This window comes from Syngnathoides biaculeatus, chromosome 13 (genome assembly GCF_019802595.1).
Source record: "Syngnathoides biaculeatus isolate LvHL_M chromosome 13, ASM1980259v1, whole genome shotgun sequence".
Classification (NCBI taxonomy): Eukaryota; Metazoa; Chordata; class Actinopteri; order Syngnathiformes; family Syngnathidae; genus Syngnathoides; species Syngnathoides biaculeatus.
In genome coordinates, this window is record NC_084652.1 from 24,294,709 (window position 1) to 24,312,169 (window position 17,461).

At 40.2% G+C, this 17,461-nt stretch overlaps 1 protein-coding gene across 5 annotated transcripts in view; it reads right to left on the reverse strand.

The window, feature by feature from the left end:
* Positions 1-1,315: 1,315 nt before the first annotated feature.
* Positions 1,316-17,461, reverse strand: part of LOC133511472 (C-C chemokine receptor type 3-like) — a 33,462-nt gene continuing 17,316 nt past the window's right edge. For 3 of the 5 annotated variants that reach the window (XM_061840425.1, XM_061840424.1, XM_061840423.1), the window contains exon 6: positions 2,631-2,768. Coding sequence is in view for 2 of the 5 variants with exons in the window: in XM_061840421.1 (XP_061696405.1) it covers positions 1,675-2,768; positions 6,420-6,435 (1,110 nt within the window). In the remaining 3 variants the exon portion in view is untranslated. Of the gene's footprint in view, positions 2,769-6,419; positions 6,550-17,461 lie in introns of those variants that run through there. The other 2 variants (XM_061840421.1, XM_061840422.1) reach the window with 2 other exon arrangements.

The following is a 17,461-nucleotide window of genomic DNA, read 5'->3' on the forward strand; positions in this document are numbered from 1 at the left end:
TTGCCATTTCAATTATTACACATAATTTCTGATCTCATTTGTCCTTTCTTTGTATGTATGGATTACTTGGATTGTTCTCACCAGCTGGTGAAATGTTCAGGTCAATAGCACTTTTGTAATGGCATTTAGTGAGTAAAATGGTGACGTTTTACATACTTATTTCAGCTGCTGTATGTGCCCTGAGATTGACTGGCAACCAGTTAAGGCTGTACCGTGCCTCTCGTTCAAAGTCAACAAGGGTAGGTGCCAGCGCACTTGCTATCTTTGTGAGGGTAAGCTGTTGAGAGAATGGATGATGGATGGAATAATTTGAAGCTATTAGCACAATCTCCACAAAAGGGAACGTGGAGATGTTTAACTCAGTCTTGCATCACTTGTCCTTTTTACACATTCAAATATCCATTCTCTATGCCGTTGTAGACCATTCATGGGTGACTTGATCCCAGCTGATTCTGGGAGAGGTGGGATAAAACCTGGAGTAGTTGCCAACCAATGACAGCACGTATATATACACAAACCATTCACAACTTTGTGAATGCATGTGCCCGTGTGAAAATTAACCACAATTCAAATGCAATAAAATAGTGACAGTGAAACTTAATGTTCTGATGTGAGAGATAAAATCCTCACAATTACTCAAATATGAATTTTGTACCACAGAATAAATCAAACACTTGCATACCCTGACTTTAAAATAACTGTAATGTTACTAAAATGCAAGTTTCTTAATTTTCTTACCAAAGGCAATTTCCCTTTTTTGATCAAGGTTCCGCAATGCATACACAAATTACATTCAATTGAAGAAAATGGCACGGTGAATCAGCTGGTAAAGCGTTGGCCTCACAGTTCTGAGGTCCCGGGTTCAATCCCGGACCTGCCTGTGTGGAGTTTGCATCTTCTCCCTATGCCTGCGTGGGTGTCCTCCGGGCACTCCGGTTTCCTCCCACATTCCAAAAACATGCAACGTTAATTGGACACTCTAAATTGCCCCTGGGTGTGACCGTGAGTGTGGCTGTTTGTCTCCATGTGGCCTGCGATTGGCTGGCAACCAGTTCAGGGTGTACACTGCCTCCTGCCCGTTGACAGCTGGGATAGGCTCCAGTACTCACCACGACCCTCGTGAGGATAAACGGTGAAGAAAATGGATGGATGAAGAAAATCCTTTGGTCAATGTAAAACAGTTTGGTGTCACACTTAATCTATATCATAGTAAAGAAAAAATAGGTAAATCACCGAAAACAAACCAACTACATTTTGTCAGAAATTTTAGTTTTTAAAAAGATATATTTGACATACTTTTTCAGTGCAAAATGCATATATACTGTATTTTATCAGAGGCAAAGTACTTTAAACGACACACACACAAACCAATGCTTAATTTTCTTTCAATAATCCCAACCTTAAACATGATTATCTAGATGAGGGCCTAAATATTCAAGCCAACATGCTTTAAAATGACAATAACTACAGTGCTTTCACTTCCTGTCATTGCTTACTGTAGTACAATATCATATAATGATAAACAAGTTACAAAAGGCATAAAGAAACCATTAAAAAGAAAATCAGTAAAAGCACACAACATCAGAAGCTACATTTTTATTTTGTTCTGAAATGTTCATTGCTTATATTTGTTCCCATCAAATTTTTATTTGAATGTATCATTTGTGGGGATAACTAGTACTCATAATCAGAATGTGGTGTCTTCTGTGATGTGGTTCTTGTGCTCTGGCTGCTGAGACTTATGTGTCTCCTCAGACATGGGATTTTCTTAGCAAGCAGCCTTTTAAAGTGGCTCTGGAACTTTTTACCCACAAATGTGTAAAACACTGGACTAATGCAACAATAGAGATAGGCTATATTCTGGGTTACAAACAGTGCAAAGTCCAGCCTGTCTGAGTCAGCGCATTCAACTTCTGGACTGGAACTCTGTATGGCTCGAAGGAGGATGACCACGTTGTAGGGGGTCCAGCAGATGAAGAAGGTAAAGATGATAACAAATATGAGCTTGATGGCACGACATTTCTCCTTCATTCGTGTGGATAGGATGCGGAGGGTGATGCTGATGTAGCAGTAGATCACCATGAGCAAAGGTAAGAGGAAGAAAACCAGGAATTGTTGATAGTAAGTGACCAGACGCCAAAAAGCCATGGTGCTGTCAGGGTATCCTGATTCCTCACACACAAGCCCATTGAAAGGACTCTTCCAAACATTCTGGAAAACCAGCTCTTTCACACTGGCTATGATACTTATGCACCAAATCACTGCAGAGGAAATAATGGCATAGCTCGTTTTTCTGCTCTTGGCAGCTACCACTGCATGCACTACTGCAAGATATCGATCGAATGTCATAAGTGTGAGGAAAAGGATGGAGCTGTAAAAACCGATGAAATACGCGCTGCTGACCAATTTACACAAAACATTACCAAAAATCCACTCTGACAGATGATATGTTGCCCAAAATGGGAGACTGGTGGCAAAAAGGATGTTGGAGAGGACCAGATTGAGCAGAAAAATATTTGTCACTGTCTTGAGCTTCTCATACTTGTAAATGATGTATAGGACAAGCCCATTACCAAAGTAACTCAGCAGGAAATTGACATAGCAAAAAGCTGGGTTGAATTTTGAGCCAAAATCGTTGACAGATGATTTCCTGCAGAGTTTGACACTTTCACTAACAACATAGCTTGGGTCATATGTCTCATTCATACTGAGAAGTTTTAAGAGGAGGGAATATTGGTCTTCATCTGGTTCCATGGTTGGTGATTCTCCTAAAGGAGAGAGAACAGTCACATTGTTTTGTCAATCTGTTTGCCTTTGCCAACGGATTTGGAATTAAAATGCACACTAATTCCTTACGAGTCATAAAAACATGTCAACAATGTCAGGATGACCAAGCACACTCTCTGCACTTTAAAGGTCTAATCCAGAGGAAATGTATTTGTCTATCATGGAAATGTCGCTAACATTTCATAAAAAATCTATATTTAAAAAATTCTCAACACAAGAGAAGTGAAATAAATTAGTGCCAAAATGCACATTTTCTTTGTAATCTGAATACCTCCGATGTCTGTTTCAAACCGAGGCTCTGTTGAAGCTGCTTCCGTGTGATGTTAAACCTAGACAACCCCAGTAAAAACAATGGCTTCCTATATAGACAATCATACACACGAGTGGGATCTAGAAAAGATAGATAGCAGTGATGAAGACGTTTTTATGGAATGTGTAAATGCTACTGGCTTCTTGTGCATGCATAAGAGATCACACAGGTTTCCGAAGCAATGAGTGTTTATTGAAAGCCGAGGACATGGAACACAGTGAGCGGCTATACAAAAACTGCCGCAGGTAAATAACTAGAACATAGATAGGGGACCTAATCCATAACTCCTGCATGCCCCTAGTCGGCATAGTGACAAACAACCAATAATCTACAGAATGGTCTGTGGAAGCGATAGGAACTGAAGGGGAATTTTCATATTCTTCCCAGGTCGAAAAACATCCCATGCAGGTGTAATTCAACCATATATGTTCAAACTGGTGTGACAGTCTGAGCGTGGAATGCAACACAAGGACAGGATTCGGTGAGACCTGACGAAGTTGCCGTGGAACTTCGGACCCAAAACACAGACTGGTAGGTGCCTCAAGAAATCTACATACACTTTGTTGACAAAATAATCTAATTCAAACACATTTAAATGCCTGATGCTGCATACACACAACAGTGAGTCGTTTGTTGTTGTTGTTGTACTAGCGACTGAGTCAGCATAAAACAAAAATCGAAACCTTCGGTATCGTTCTGCATTTAAAGATTTAGCCTGTATTTTAATTAATGCACACACTGCCGTAATTGAATTACAGGAAGACCACAGCGTCAACAGTACATTAACTTTATATAGTGTCCAAATTCCGTCACCTCCTAAACATCATGTGGATACGGATATTAGCTGACATATAAATCTGTATTGGTATTGTACTTACATTTACAACGAGGTAGATACTTGTCAATAATAAATTAAAGATGCACGTACATACTTGCTCCCGAACCCAAGTGGACACTGTACCGGGTTTTCAAAGGAGTCCTCTGTGAAATGCTTGGAACATATTACTCTCCACTTTGATTTGTAAGTCTAGTGCGCCCGCTTTGTCTTCACAAACCTGGTCCGTAACCTGCCTATACCTTCATGTTTCGGCCATTTGTGTAAGATGACTCTGTTAGCGTTTGACGCATAACAGCTGTATGCAACACACTTTCTCATTAATGTTGGTAGCGTTTTCACTCTGTGGCTAAATGTTGTCTTGCCGTGACGTCACATTCCGGGGAGTTACGGAACTTGCCGAATCTAAGTGACATTTAGAACAAAATCTTGGGACTAATTTATTTTATTTCTGTTGTCTTGGGAATTTTTAAAATATTTTTAGTGAAATTTTAGCTACATTTGTATGATAGACAAATAAAATACATTTCCTCTGGATTAGACCTGTAAAGAGAACCCTGAGACTATCACAGAGCAGCTGCATTTATATGCAGACTTGATTACACACAGGTGGATTATCTTTATCATCATCAGTGAACATTGGATCATTTAGAGATCCTCACTGAACTTCTGGAGTGAGTTTGCTGCACTGAAAGTAAAGGGAGTGAAAAATATTGCACACCCCACTTTTCGGGTTTTTATTTGTCAAAAAAGTATGCAATATCCAATAAATTTTTGTCCCATTTAACGATTGTGTCCCACTTGTTGATTCTTGACGAAAAATGAAAATTTTATGTTTACGTTTGAAGCCTGAAATGTGGCGAAAGGTTGAAAAGTTCAAGGGGGCCGAATAAATTCACAAGGCACTGTATGATGGCACATAGATTAGTGTGTATGTAAGTTACCATGTAATGGTGCTCACTAGACAAAGGAATACTGTTTTTTTTCCCCTGTAAGCAGAAGAAGATGACATTGCATGTCTGGGCAGGTCATTACGACGATGACGATGTTGTACACTCACGGTGTCACATCAAAACTACAGTAAAATTATACCACAGCAAACTGAATAGCATACCTAGCAAATCATAAAACAAATAATCTGGGATCTAAAACTGAGGATTTCTATATGCGTCTTAAATTATAAATCATTCTTCATATTTCATTGTGAGTTGTGATGTGGAAATGATACAGCATGTTATAAGTTATGTGTACTATTACACTACTAACTCAAAAAAAAAGAGAGAACAGAAACTGCTGACATTTGCAGTAAATGTTCTGACACTCCCATCTGGTCTGCAATACGGCTGTTTCCCAAAATGACAAAGTTTTAACAAATGGAGTAAAGCAATGTAATAATCAATTCTCTGAAGGGAATGCATTTCTTTACAGCAATCCTGGGCTGTCATACCAACCCTGAATTTAACCTAACCACATAATAAAGTGCCTAAGAATCTCTTCACACATACACAAACTCACAAAATGTTTTAAATAAGTCTTGTTACTTTATCAATTTATATGGCAATCCAGTCATAATCAGTAATGAATACACTCCCACATCACCATGCTGCTAAATCCTTTATGTACATTAAATACAGTATATTGAAAAACAAGACGGGTTGGTTCTTCTGATGAGTGAGGCTGATGTTCGTAGATGAAGCGTTTGTCATTATCATATGCATACATGCCCATTTCATGTCTCACTTCATTTAGATGGTCTTTCCTAAAAAGACAACCGCTCACTGAATAAGTGACAAGATTCAGACCATCATAAAAAGGTCCTTCCTTGCTCGATTTTCTGTTGCCTTCTGATTCAAGGTTTTGTCACCCTTAGTAACGGTTTACATTCCCAATGGGACTGTTGCATAAATGAAACAACTGCGATATTTTGATGATCTGTATCATGACAAATTATGAATGGGCAATAAGAAACATTTTTATTTGTAAAAAAAAAATAAAAAAAATGCTGTTTTGTCATTTGTCTCTAATGGTGTTGCCCAATGTTATAATGCTTCTTATGGTATCCTCTGAGGAACTATGTACATAATAGTTGTTGTTGTTTCTTTCGGCTTGTCCCTTTCGGGGTCGCCACAGCGTGTCATCTCAGATGAACGCACATATATGTTTGGACCAATTTTTACGCCGGATGCCCTTCCTGACGCAACCCTTCTCAGGGAGTGGAGGCCTTAAATATGTACATAATAGTATGAAGAAAATTATAGCCTGTCAATATTTATACAGACAGACAACAAAAATAACTGTTTTAACTTAAAACGCTATTATATGCCCTTTAGTAATAAGTAAACAACTAACATTTGGTTCAAGATTACTTTCCTGTATATTATTAAGACAGGAGTCAAATTGATGCCATTCCATTTTGATAAGTTAACTTAAAAGGAAAAAGAAAATGAAAAAGTAATCAATCAATTAAAACAAATCTAATTTTCTTACCAATGCTGATTTCCATTAAAGTGGTAAAGGAGTGAGACCCAAAAGATGCACTTGAGTCTATGACTGCAGATTGAGACTTTGAAAGGAGGAAGGCTTGCACCCACTGGAGATGTGCACACAGATGTAATGTGCATGTATATTGGTGCCTGCTGTGTGCATGTGAACGTCACGTCAAGATGTTGAGCAGTCAGCATTTCTTGGAAACCAATGCAAACTTCAAGGAACTTGCATCCAATAGACAACTACATTGTATACTTCATTTTGAATATGCCTTGTACATATAAAAAGTGTTATTGTAGCAGTAAAATTTGTTCAAATAACATACTGTACATATAGGTCCTTAGCAGACTCCACTACTGTTATTCTTATTTCAAAATTGATAAACTAAAGGAATAATGATTGACTTAAGAGAAACCCGGATTTAGGGTTTAAATGTAAAAGTAAGAAAGAAAACATATATAAATATGTTCAATCAAATGAAAGTTGGAAAAAAAGTCAAAAAACAGTTACAGGAAATCTGTCTTCTCACTTGATCATGTATGCATGTGAAATATACAAGTAAACAACCTCAAACCTTTCACATTGGCATAGGAGATAGAAGATTGTGTAGGAGGTTAGATTTTCCAAACATGTTATGCAAACTTGACAGAAGTGTCACAGTTGTGGTGTGACAAAGATGTCGATTTCCTCGCAACTACAATGACCTTCTCTCACAGATTGATTGTGTAACAGGATTCTTTATAATAACCTACATTTTATCTTGACCATAGTGTCAGCAGATTTTGAACAACAATGTTTACATTTTTGCATTAAAGGTTACTCTGCATGATGACCAAACAAGAATATGACTTTATATAATTTTGTAATAGTTCTTACATTGGAATTTGACACACTGTTATGTTGCGGTGCTTATAGTGCGTTTGAATAGATAAATTTGATATTCAACTTGAAAAAAATGGCTCTGGCTGCAGAAAAGAGGTGGAGGAAAAAAACTCTCCTTTCCCAGTTTACAGTTAAAATCAAGGCAACAAGAGATCTAATCTCACTCCAACCAGATTCCCAATCTATACATTTCTGTTTGGTTCTCGAGATTTTGTAGCCGACTTCACGTTCGCTGACAGATTAAATTTAAGTGGTTTCTTTATTAAACCATTAGGTTGGTAATCAGGTTTGGGTGTGGCTTGTGAAATTGAACTCACCTTTCCCAAATTTGTGGTTATTTAGAGCAGTGTTTTTCAACCTTTTTTGAGCCACGACACATTTTTTACATTGGAAAACCACACCACTAACCAAAAATGTTACAAAATGACACTCTGTATAGTATATCTAATTACAATATAATTTCTAAATCTATTTATACTCAGTCAGTGTGAAACCTGGGTGTGTTTAGATGAACACAAAGCCGATATCCTGGCAGAAATAGAAGAAAGACACACACGAAGCTCTTCTTCAACAGCTCTCAGTCTCTCTCTGTTTTTAGTTTTTATAGCAGTTAGGCTTGAAAAGCTCAGCTCACACAGATATGTTGTGGAAAATGGGAGCAATGTCAGAACAGCTTTGTTGGTCAGAATGGGGAACTCCTTGGCAGCAGTCAACCAAAAACTGTCCAAAGGAAGATCAGCAAATCTTAGTTTTAAACCACGATCCTGTTTCAGTTCAGTTAGTTCCTACTGCTCTTATAAAGTCATGTCCTTTCCAACAACTGATGCCGAGCTGTATGGGTCCCTAACCCAGTCAAAGCATTCAGTGGAGGCTGAAGAGAAATAAAATGACAACTTCTCCTCAAGACTTTTCAAATGTTTACCTATTACCTCAGACAGTGCAGCAGTGTTGCTTTGCCGTTTGTCTGTGAGTGGGAACATCTCCAGGTTGGCACGTTGCACATGTTGTTGCCAGAGGTGCACCTAGAACTCATCATTCGTCTTCCTCCAAACACGGTAAGTGGAATTATGACCAAAAAGTTTCATTTTGGTCTCGTTTGACCACAAAACTCTGGTCAACAGTGGACCTTTTTTCACCAAGCTGCTTCGCAATTTCGCCGTAGCCCTTTCCAGCCGTGTGGAGTTGTACAATTTTATCTCTGGTGTCTTTGGACAGTCCTTTGGTCTAGGCCATGTTATAAGTTTGAATATTACTGATTGTATGGGGTGGACAGGTGTCTTTATGCAGCTAATGACCCTCCATGATTTCTAAGTGGGAGAACTTGCAATATAGCAGGGTGTTCAAATACTTATTTTCTTCACTGTATTGTGCATCCAAGAGAGCAAATGGAAAGGGAATAAGCGTAGAGGTTTAGGAGCAGGGTTTAAATTATTTTATCCTGGAATAGATGATAATTTTGACTCTGGTGTCTCATATGTTGAGGATTTCTGAGAAATTAAGGAGGCTGAATGTTAATTAATTTCTTAAATTAATTTCACCCAAATCCCTCACATTGTGTTTTAGATTATCTTCACTATAGTAATTTTATCTTCAATCTGACATGTTTATTTATTTTGGCATGATACTTTATATTTTCTTTATTTGGAAAGTCTGCGCTTTTATTTTGAAAACTGGTGGAAGTGATGTAATATGGGGGGGGGGTCTGTCTGTCTGTCTGTCTTCTGGTCTGTGTCCAGTGTGCCTCTATGCATCAGAACACAACGCAGTGTAGCCTGGGTGCGCGGACAAACAGATTCATCTCACGAACCTACGCTCCCTAGTCAACAAAATTGACGATCTTCTGCTTCTGATCAGGACCTGCAAAGACTTTGGACGTTCTGCAGTCCTGTGCTTTACAGAGACTTGGCTTTGTGGATGGACCATGGACGCCGCCATTACACTACCAGGCTTTCAACTTCACCGTGCGGACCGTGTCCAGGAGCTAACACAGAAATCTAAAGGTGGTGGAATATGCATTTACATTAACGAGAAATGGCGCACGGACGTTACACAGCTAAGCACACAATGCAGCCCGGTTTTAGAGTCGTTGTTTTTTAACTGTAAGCCGTTTTATTCATCACGTGAGTTCGCATCCTTTATTCTAGTTGGTGTCTAAATTCCACCTCAAGCTACCATGAAGGCTGCACAGCTAACGCCCGCCAAGCAGGTAAACGAGAAGAGAAAAAAAATGTCAGATCCATCACTCATTATCCTGGGAAATTTCAATACAGCTAAACTTAATCACAAACTCCCTAAATATAAGCAGCACGTGAAATGTCTGACAATAGCAAATAACACCCTAGACCATTGTTATACAAATATATAAAAAATGCATATCGTGCAATTCCTCGCACACCCATTGGCTCCTCTGATAACTGCTTATTGTACTTAATACAGCCAAGGACTTAAATGTGCAAAGCCTTTGCTAAAATCAGTTAAAAAACGGACCAACGAGGCCAAATTAAAACTTCAAGGCTGCTTTGACTGTACAGACTGAAATGTCGTTGAAAATTCAGCGTGCAGCGTAGATGAATACACATATATTGTTACCGCGTATGTCAATTTCTGCGAGGAGGTGTGTGTTCCAACAAAATCCTTTCGCATGTTCAATAACAAGCTGTGGTTTTCAGCCAGACTTGGGCAACTCCGCCAGGCTAAAGAGATTGCATATCGCAGTGAGGACAAGGCCCTCTACAATCGCACTAGAAATCAGCTGACGAAAGAAATTAACATTGCAAAAAGAGACTATTCCGTTAAACTGGAAAAACATCTCGGCGCTAATGACTCCAAATCAGTTTGGCTCGGTCTACAATTGCTCACTAACTACAAGCGACGTCCACCCCTGGTAGAAAACAAGAGCGGGCTAGCCGACGACCTAAATAGCTTTTACTGCAGATTAGAAAGACACTTCCACACTATGCACCCACCAAGCCGCGCCACCTTCCTCTACACCGTTTAGCATCCATGACGGCGACGTTAGACAGATCTTCAAACAACAAAAGATCAACCAAGCACCGGGCCCAGACCTTGTCTATCCATCCTGCCTCAAAGTCTGCACAGAACCACTTGCTCCTGTCTTCGCAAAAGATCTTCATCTTCATGTTTCTGAGTACTGGGGTTGAAATCCATCATCGCCTATGTGGAGTATGGATCTTCACCCCTTGGCTGCATCCTTTGTAGTGCCTTTCTGACTTCCCCCTTACTAATCATTGCCACTTCCTGGTCCTTCACACTTGCCTTTTCAACTCTTCCTTCTCTCTCATTTTCTTCATTCATCAACTTCTCAAAGTATTCTTTCCATCTATTTAGCACACTACTGGCACCAGTCAACACATTTCCATCTCTATCCTTAATCACCCTTACGTGCTGCACATCCTTCCCATCTCTATCCCTCTGTCTGGCCAACCTGTAGAGATCCTTTTCTCCTTCTTTCGTGTCCAACCTGGTGTACATGTCTTCATATACCTCTTGTTTAGCCTTTGCCACCTCTACCTTTGCCCTACGTCGCATCTCGATGTACTCCTTTCACCTCTCCTCAGTCCTCTCAATGTCCCACTTCTTCTTCGTTAATCTCTTTCCTCGTATGACTCCCTGTATTTTGGGGTTCCACCACCAAGTCTCCTTCTCCCCTTTCCTACCAAAAGACACACCAATTACTCTCCTGCCTGTCTCTCTGATTACCTTGGCTGTCGTCGTCCTGTCTTCTGGGAGCTCCTCCTGTCCATCAAGAGCCTGTCTCACCTCTTTACGAAAGGCTGCACAACATTCTTCCTTTCTCAGCTTCCACCACATGGTTCTCTGCTCTACCTTTGTCTTGTTAATCTTCCTACCCACCACCACAGTCATCCTACACACCACCATCCTATGCTTTCGAGCTACACTCTCCCCTACCACTACTTTACAGTCAGTAATCTCCTTCAGATTACATCGTCTGCACAAAATATAATCCACCTGTGTGCTTCTACCTCCGCTCTTGTAGGTCACTATATGTTCCTCCCTCTTCTGGAAATAAGTGTTCATTACAGCCATCTCCATCCTTTTTGCAAAGTCCACCACCATCTGTCCCTCAAAGTTCCTTTCCTGGATGCCGTACTTACCCATCACTTCTTCATCGCCCCTGTTTCCTTTTCCAATATGTCCATTACAATCTGCACCAATCACAACTCTCTCGGTGTCCGGGATGCTCAGAACTACTTCATCGAGTTCCTTCCAGAATTTCTCTTTCAACTCTAGGTCACATCCTACCTGTGGGGCATAGCCACTAACCACATTATACATAACACCCTCAATTTCAAATTTTAGTCTCATCACTCGATCTGATACCCTTTTCACCTCCAAGACATTCTTCGCCAGCTTTTCCTTTAAAATAACCCCTACTCCATTTCTCTTCCCATCTACTGGTAGAATAATTTAAACCCTGCTCCTAAACTTCTAGCCTTACTACCTTTCCACCTGCCCTCTTGGATGCACAGAATATCAACCTTTCTCCTAATCATCATGTCAACCAACTCCTGACCTTTTCCTGTCATAGTCCCAACATTCAAAGTCCCTACAGTCAGTTGTAGGCTCTGTGCATTCCTCTTTTTCTTCTGACGATGGATCTGGTTTCCTCCTCTTCTTTGTCTTCGACCCACAGTAGCTGAATTTCCACCGACGCGCTGCAGGTTAGCAGTGCCGGGGGCGGGCGTTGTTAACCCGGGCCACGACCGATCCGGTATGGGATTCTTTAGATGAACGCTCATATTTGTTTGGCACAATTTTTACGCCGGATGCCCTTCCTGACGCAACCCTCTGCATTTATCCGGGCTTGGGACCAGCCTACAGATTGCACTGGATTAATATAACGCAACTGTATATTCAAAATAAAATAAATACATAACTAAGATAGAAAACTAAAATTTCAAACTCAGAAATGATAATTTCCAATTTCAACTGATATTAGTAGAACATGATATAAAATGGTATTTCAAATTTTTCATCAATAAAAATTTTTGATCTGACAAACTTTATATGAAGAAAAGTTAAATGCACTTGCCTGTCGAGGAATAAACACGGACGGTCTATACCCGCAATGTAATGAAGATGCTGAAATTTTAGTTCAAAATAATCGGTGTTAGTGGCAACAAGGCTTAGCGATACATTGGAACAAATATTCCTGTCGCTCATCGTGATGTGTTGTTCTGGGGTGGGAGCATGCATCGCCGCGATTGCCGTAAATAGGAGGCCGGTTTGCTAGAACGCTCGACGTATTGGCCACACCTGAATCAAGCGATGAGGTGGATGATAGTCTCACATCTTTTTTTTTTTTTTTTAAACGCCGTCACACTGCCTCGCGATCGACGCAATGAGCACCCCTGGTGTAACTGAATTTCCTTTGACAGGGCTCATGCTATTGATGACTTCCGACATAAATGCGCTCACAGTAGGTGAAGCAGCTCTGAACATGCGCTTTCGGACTAAGATCCGTCCATGCTCAGTATGGTTCACTTGCATTTCCTGTTTCCGAATTTTACGCATGTGATTTTTCGTCCTCAACTGTGCAGATCTGTGAGCACGGAGGCACGCAGACACGGTCGCGCGCGTCAAATGTGAGTGCCTGTCATTGTATTCCTTTCACTTCTCCTCAGTCCTCTGAGTGTCAGACTTCTTTGTTAACCTCTTTCCTTGTATGAGTTCCTGTACTTTGGGGCTTCTACCACCAAGTGTCGTTTCTCCCATCCATCACAGGGAGCCTGGCCTCAGGAGCACTACTGTGCAACTCGCAATAAACCATCCTAAATCTACTTTCTCTGCCTTGCGACCAATCCAATTCACAAACAATTTTAAAACGCAACAGAGTCTGCAATTCAATGAATGTAAAACACAATTTCAACATTTGCTGGAAGTAATTCCTCTAATGTTACTTGTTTACATTTTATTTCAGTAGTCATATACTTAGATCACACTACAAGATTTTAGCCCAGTTATTGGCCCCATGACTTACTGATTATAGAGTCTACACTGACTTTAGTGTGAGTAGCGTGGTTTTAGTTCCCATTCAGTGGTGGTTTTAATGTGAATGCAAATGGTTGTCCATGTCTATTTATGTCCTGCAACTGGCTGGTGAATAGTTCAGGCTGTAGTCTGCCTTTTGCCCAAAGTCGGGTGGAATAGACTCCAGTGTGGTTCAGCCCTGAATATACATAATATATACAGAATATGAGGTATTGAAAATGGATGGATGGATAATGGCCCAATTTGGTATTGTGGATGATTTTCAAGATCTGGCCCGACAAATTTTGATGGGAATATCAAAACTCCTTGTAGTGTGACAGGGCACAATAAACGATTTGGCGTCAGAGAAGCACTACGATGCCAATAGCAAAAGTCTAGCATATTAGATCTTTTTTTTTTTTTTGGTAAGTTCCTTATAATCTGACATTTCAAGAACTGTCCAACATAGCACCTGACATTGGATAGAATTCAGTCTTGCGATGACCCCTCACCATTGTTCGGTATTTATTCAAACGCATCTGAATCGAAACTTTGTGAATCGACAAAACGCTAACATAATGTTTACGTACAACGATCAGTGCTCAGACGAGGCAACTATTTAGCTAGCTCTAAACTGTTTTGTTGTTTGCTTTCTAGCAGTAAATAAAGCATCTAAGCATTGGATTGAATGGACAGAACAAACTCTTTGGAGAACCCAGGGATGAAACCATATTTTTATTGTATTTTTGCTCTTTTTTTTCAACACAAAAGATTGCCATAATCAAATAGGAATGGTTATATCCATAAGAAGGTAGGCATTGCCACCTTCTCAGAATTGTAGAATTACCAGAATGGCAGCGGTCCCAGGGGTGGCCAACTAGTTAGAGATGAAGAGCCACATTTTTTACTGTTACTGCAAAAAGCCACATCATACACACGAACATCATTCTGTCCTCAACTTTGCTCAGCCAGATTTATTGTAAATGCCACACACCAACTTCTTATTCTTATTTTCTTTTCGGCGTGTCCCGTAGGGATCGCCACAGCGTGTCATCTTTTTCCATCTAAGCCTATCTCAAACATCTTCTTCTCTAACACCCACTGTCCTCATGTCCTCCCTCACAACATCCATCAACCTTTTCTTTGGTCTTCCTCTCGCTCTTTTGCCTGGCAGCTCCATCCTCAGCACCCTTCTACCAATATACTCTCTCTCGTCTCTGAACATGGCCAAACCATCTAAGTCTGCTCTATCTAACCTTGTCTCCAAAACATCCAACTTTGGCTGCCCCTCACCAACATGATAAGAAAATCGACCTTTACAGAGTACCAAAAACACAGACCAATATTAAAAAAAAAAAGTAAAATTGAGTGCTCTCTCACACAGATAAAGTACCAATTCAGCCAAGTCTTGTTTTGTATGTCACAACTATCATCTAGTGTAGGGGTCGGGAACCTTTTAGGCTGAGAGAGCCATAAACGCCAAATATTTTAAAATGTAATTCCAAAAGAGCCGTACAATATTTTAAAATGAAATACAAGAGTATTTGTGCATTTTATGTAAAACCAACACTTTAATAGTGCAATAAATTCTAAATTCTTTGAAATAACATTATGCTATTACGTAGGTAGAACCAATCATTGTCAGTACAACAATACTCACAGGCCGCAGTGTGTGGTAAATGACGGGAAGTGCGTTTCAAGTTTTCCCAATCAGCTGGTCTGCAGGTTTAATTTTTTTCATTTCTCCCCACTTATGTGCGCTCGCCAACAATGCTTGCTGACAGAGGCATGTCTTTTCTTTATGTACAAAAAAATGTCAATAAGTTTATTGGTTTCTTGTTCATTTATTTATTGTTATTGTTAATTGTTCCCCGCAGGATATTTTGATCCAATGGGATGTGTATGGCATGTGCCCAAGTGGCACTTTATATTTGAGCATTTCATTGTTGCAATTTTGTCATTATAAATTAGACATAAAGGAACCTTCTTTCTCCAAATTCCTCTGTCCATTCTTGCTAAAAACTGTGCAACTGTACTTCTCATCTCTTTTTTTTTTTAGCCATCTTAATCAAAACCATTTGCACAATTAATTACAACCCAATCTGCGTTCGACCCTTCTGCGCCTGCCCACATCGACTTCAATAATGGACAAAAAAACTACGGCAACCCCACTAGGACAAATTGTCTCTACATCATATCCACTGCCTACATGATAGAAAGCTCTGCCATACGCAACCATCAAAAGAGCCAGGGATGGCTCGCGGGCCATAGGTTACCGACCTCTGATCGAGTGCAAAACCAACATACTCGCATGATTGGAGATCTGAGTGCAACTGTGTATCAGTAGCCATGCTAATGTCCGACATTCTCTGTTCAACAGTGTGGTGGGGCAGTTGAAGTTCTGATACGATTTGTTTAAGATTTTTGTTTATAGGACACAAGACTTCAGCGACATAACAGAGGCCTTTCTTAATAATTCACACTTCATTGTACGACTTTTTGGCCCTTGGACTATTCCAAGCCAATTCATATGACACAAGCATTAATCTCTGGAAGCTTCATTTTTTTTTTTTTTAAACTGCATCTGCTTTTCTGTGTGGTTTTTCAAAATGACTAACTTGTGACTGGAAAGTTTAGTCCCTTTTAGAAATTATAGGTTGATGTTAAGAGTGTATTGAGCGGAAGTGAAGATTTGAAGCTGTGAACTGCTCAATGACACAAAACACACAATAGCTGGCCGTTGCCCTCAACAACAACAACAAAAACAACAAAAAGAGCTCTCACACCCTGGTAAAAATGTCCTGAGTTTATACACAAATTTTTTTAACTGCATTTTCCCTGCCATTTTGAGAGGGAAATTGACATTCTTTTCTCCAAAGATCACGATCGGACTGAGAAACTTCAAGCTATTTTCATTCAATGTGCATGCTAGTATTGCGAAAATACTATGCAATCCTTTCCTACTGCAGTCACCTGACCATGGTCGGGAGAGACAGGGTCTTCTCTGGGGCCAAGGTTGTCGTCCTCGGGTTTAACTCCCTTCTCTTGTTGCATAGCTGAGCTGGGTGGGGAGAAGAATAAACCACTCTTCCCTGGTCCCCATCGCACTTTTATTTTTTTTCTCACCCTCCTGCTGGACACATTTGCGCAGTCCCCTCTCACTCGCACATTGACGCAAAACAACAACACACACTAACAACCGTATTAAACTCAAGCAATGCGTGCACAGAAATACCGTAATTAACTCAAAGAACATGTGGTCGCATCTACCGAAATAAACTCAAGCAAAGCGTGCATGCAAGTACGCACGTAAATAGAATTTTGAATTGCTTTCGTGCCTTTACGAGAGCCACACGAAAGGGGACAAAAAGCCGCATGCGGCTCAAGAGCTGCTGGTCGGCCACCCCTGTGGACCATGCCCATGATTTTGGCATTATAAACATGAAGCTGTCAAATATGCAGGGACTAAGTTTGGTATCAAATCAATATGAAGCGAAAGCATTTATAATTGTACTCAGAACATTGTGACAAATAAATTTGACTGTGGTACACATAGTGTTGTGCAACATCTTGCTTCTATACTGCAACATGAAAGGGGTGGGAGCGTGGCTTTTTTCAGCCCCCTGCTTGACAATTTTTCAATCCTCGCTGGTTTCCAATTTTCAGCGCTATCACCCACCCCTGCTGCATTTTCAGTACTAACACCCACTTCCTAGAGAAAATTTCAAGCAGCAGGGGGAAATTTAATCTCCCAAAAGGGGGGTGCACCTCAAAAAGTTTGAAAACCACTGCCTTAAACCAACATTCATTAATTTTCCATACTGCTTATCCTCACTAGTGTTGCGAATGCGCAGGAGCCAACCCTACCTCACACTGGCGGATAGGTAAGGTACACCCTGAACTTGTCACCAGGCAATCACAGGGCTTATAGAAGGAATGTGCCTATGTCATAAAATCACGTGATTTTCATTTACGCCGCCATCTTGCCGGTCAAACAAAGCATTGTTAAAGTTGATTTCGTTGACACAAAACGACACCCAGAGTTTTGTCCAATACTGTTAAACATTTAGAAGGTGATAATAAATGAAGGTACGTGGAAAAATTTTAGACTCTTGGCATAGAGAATCCATTTTAATGCCGAAATTGAT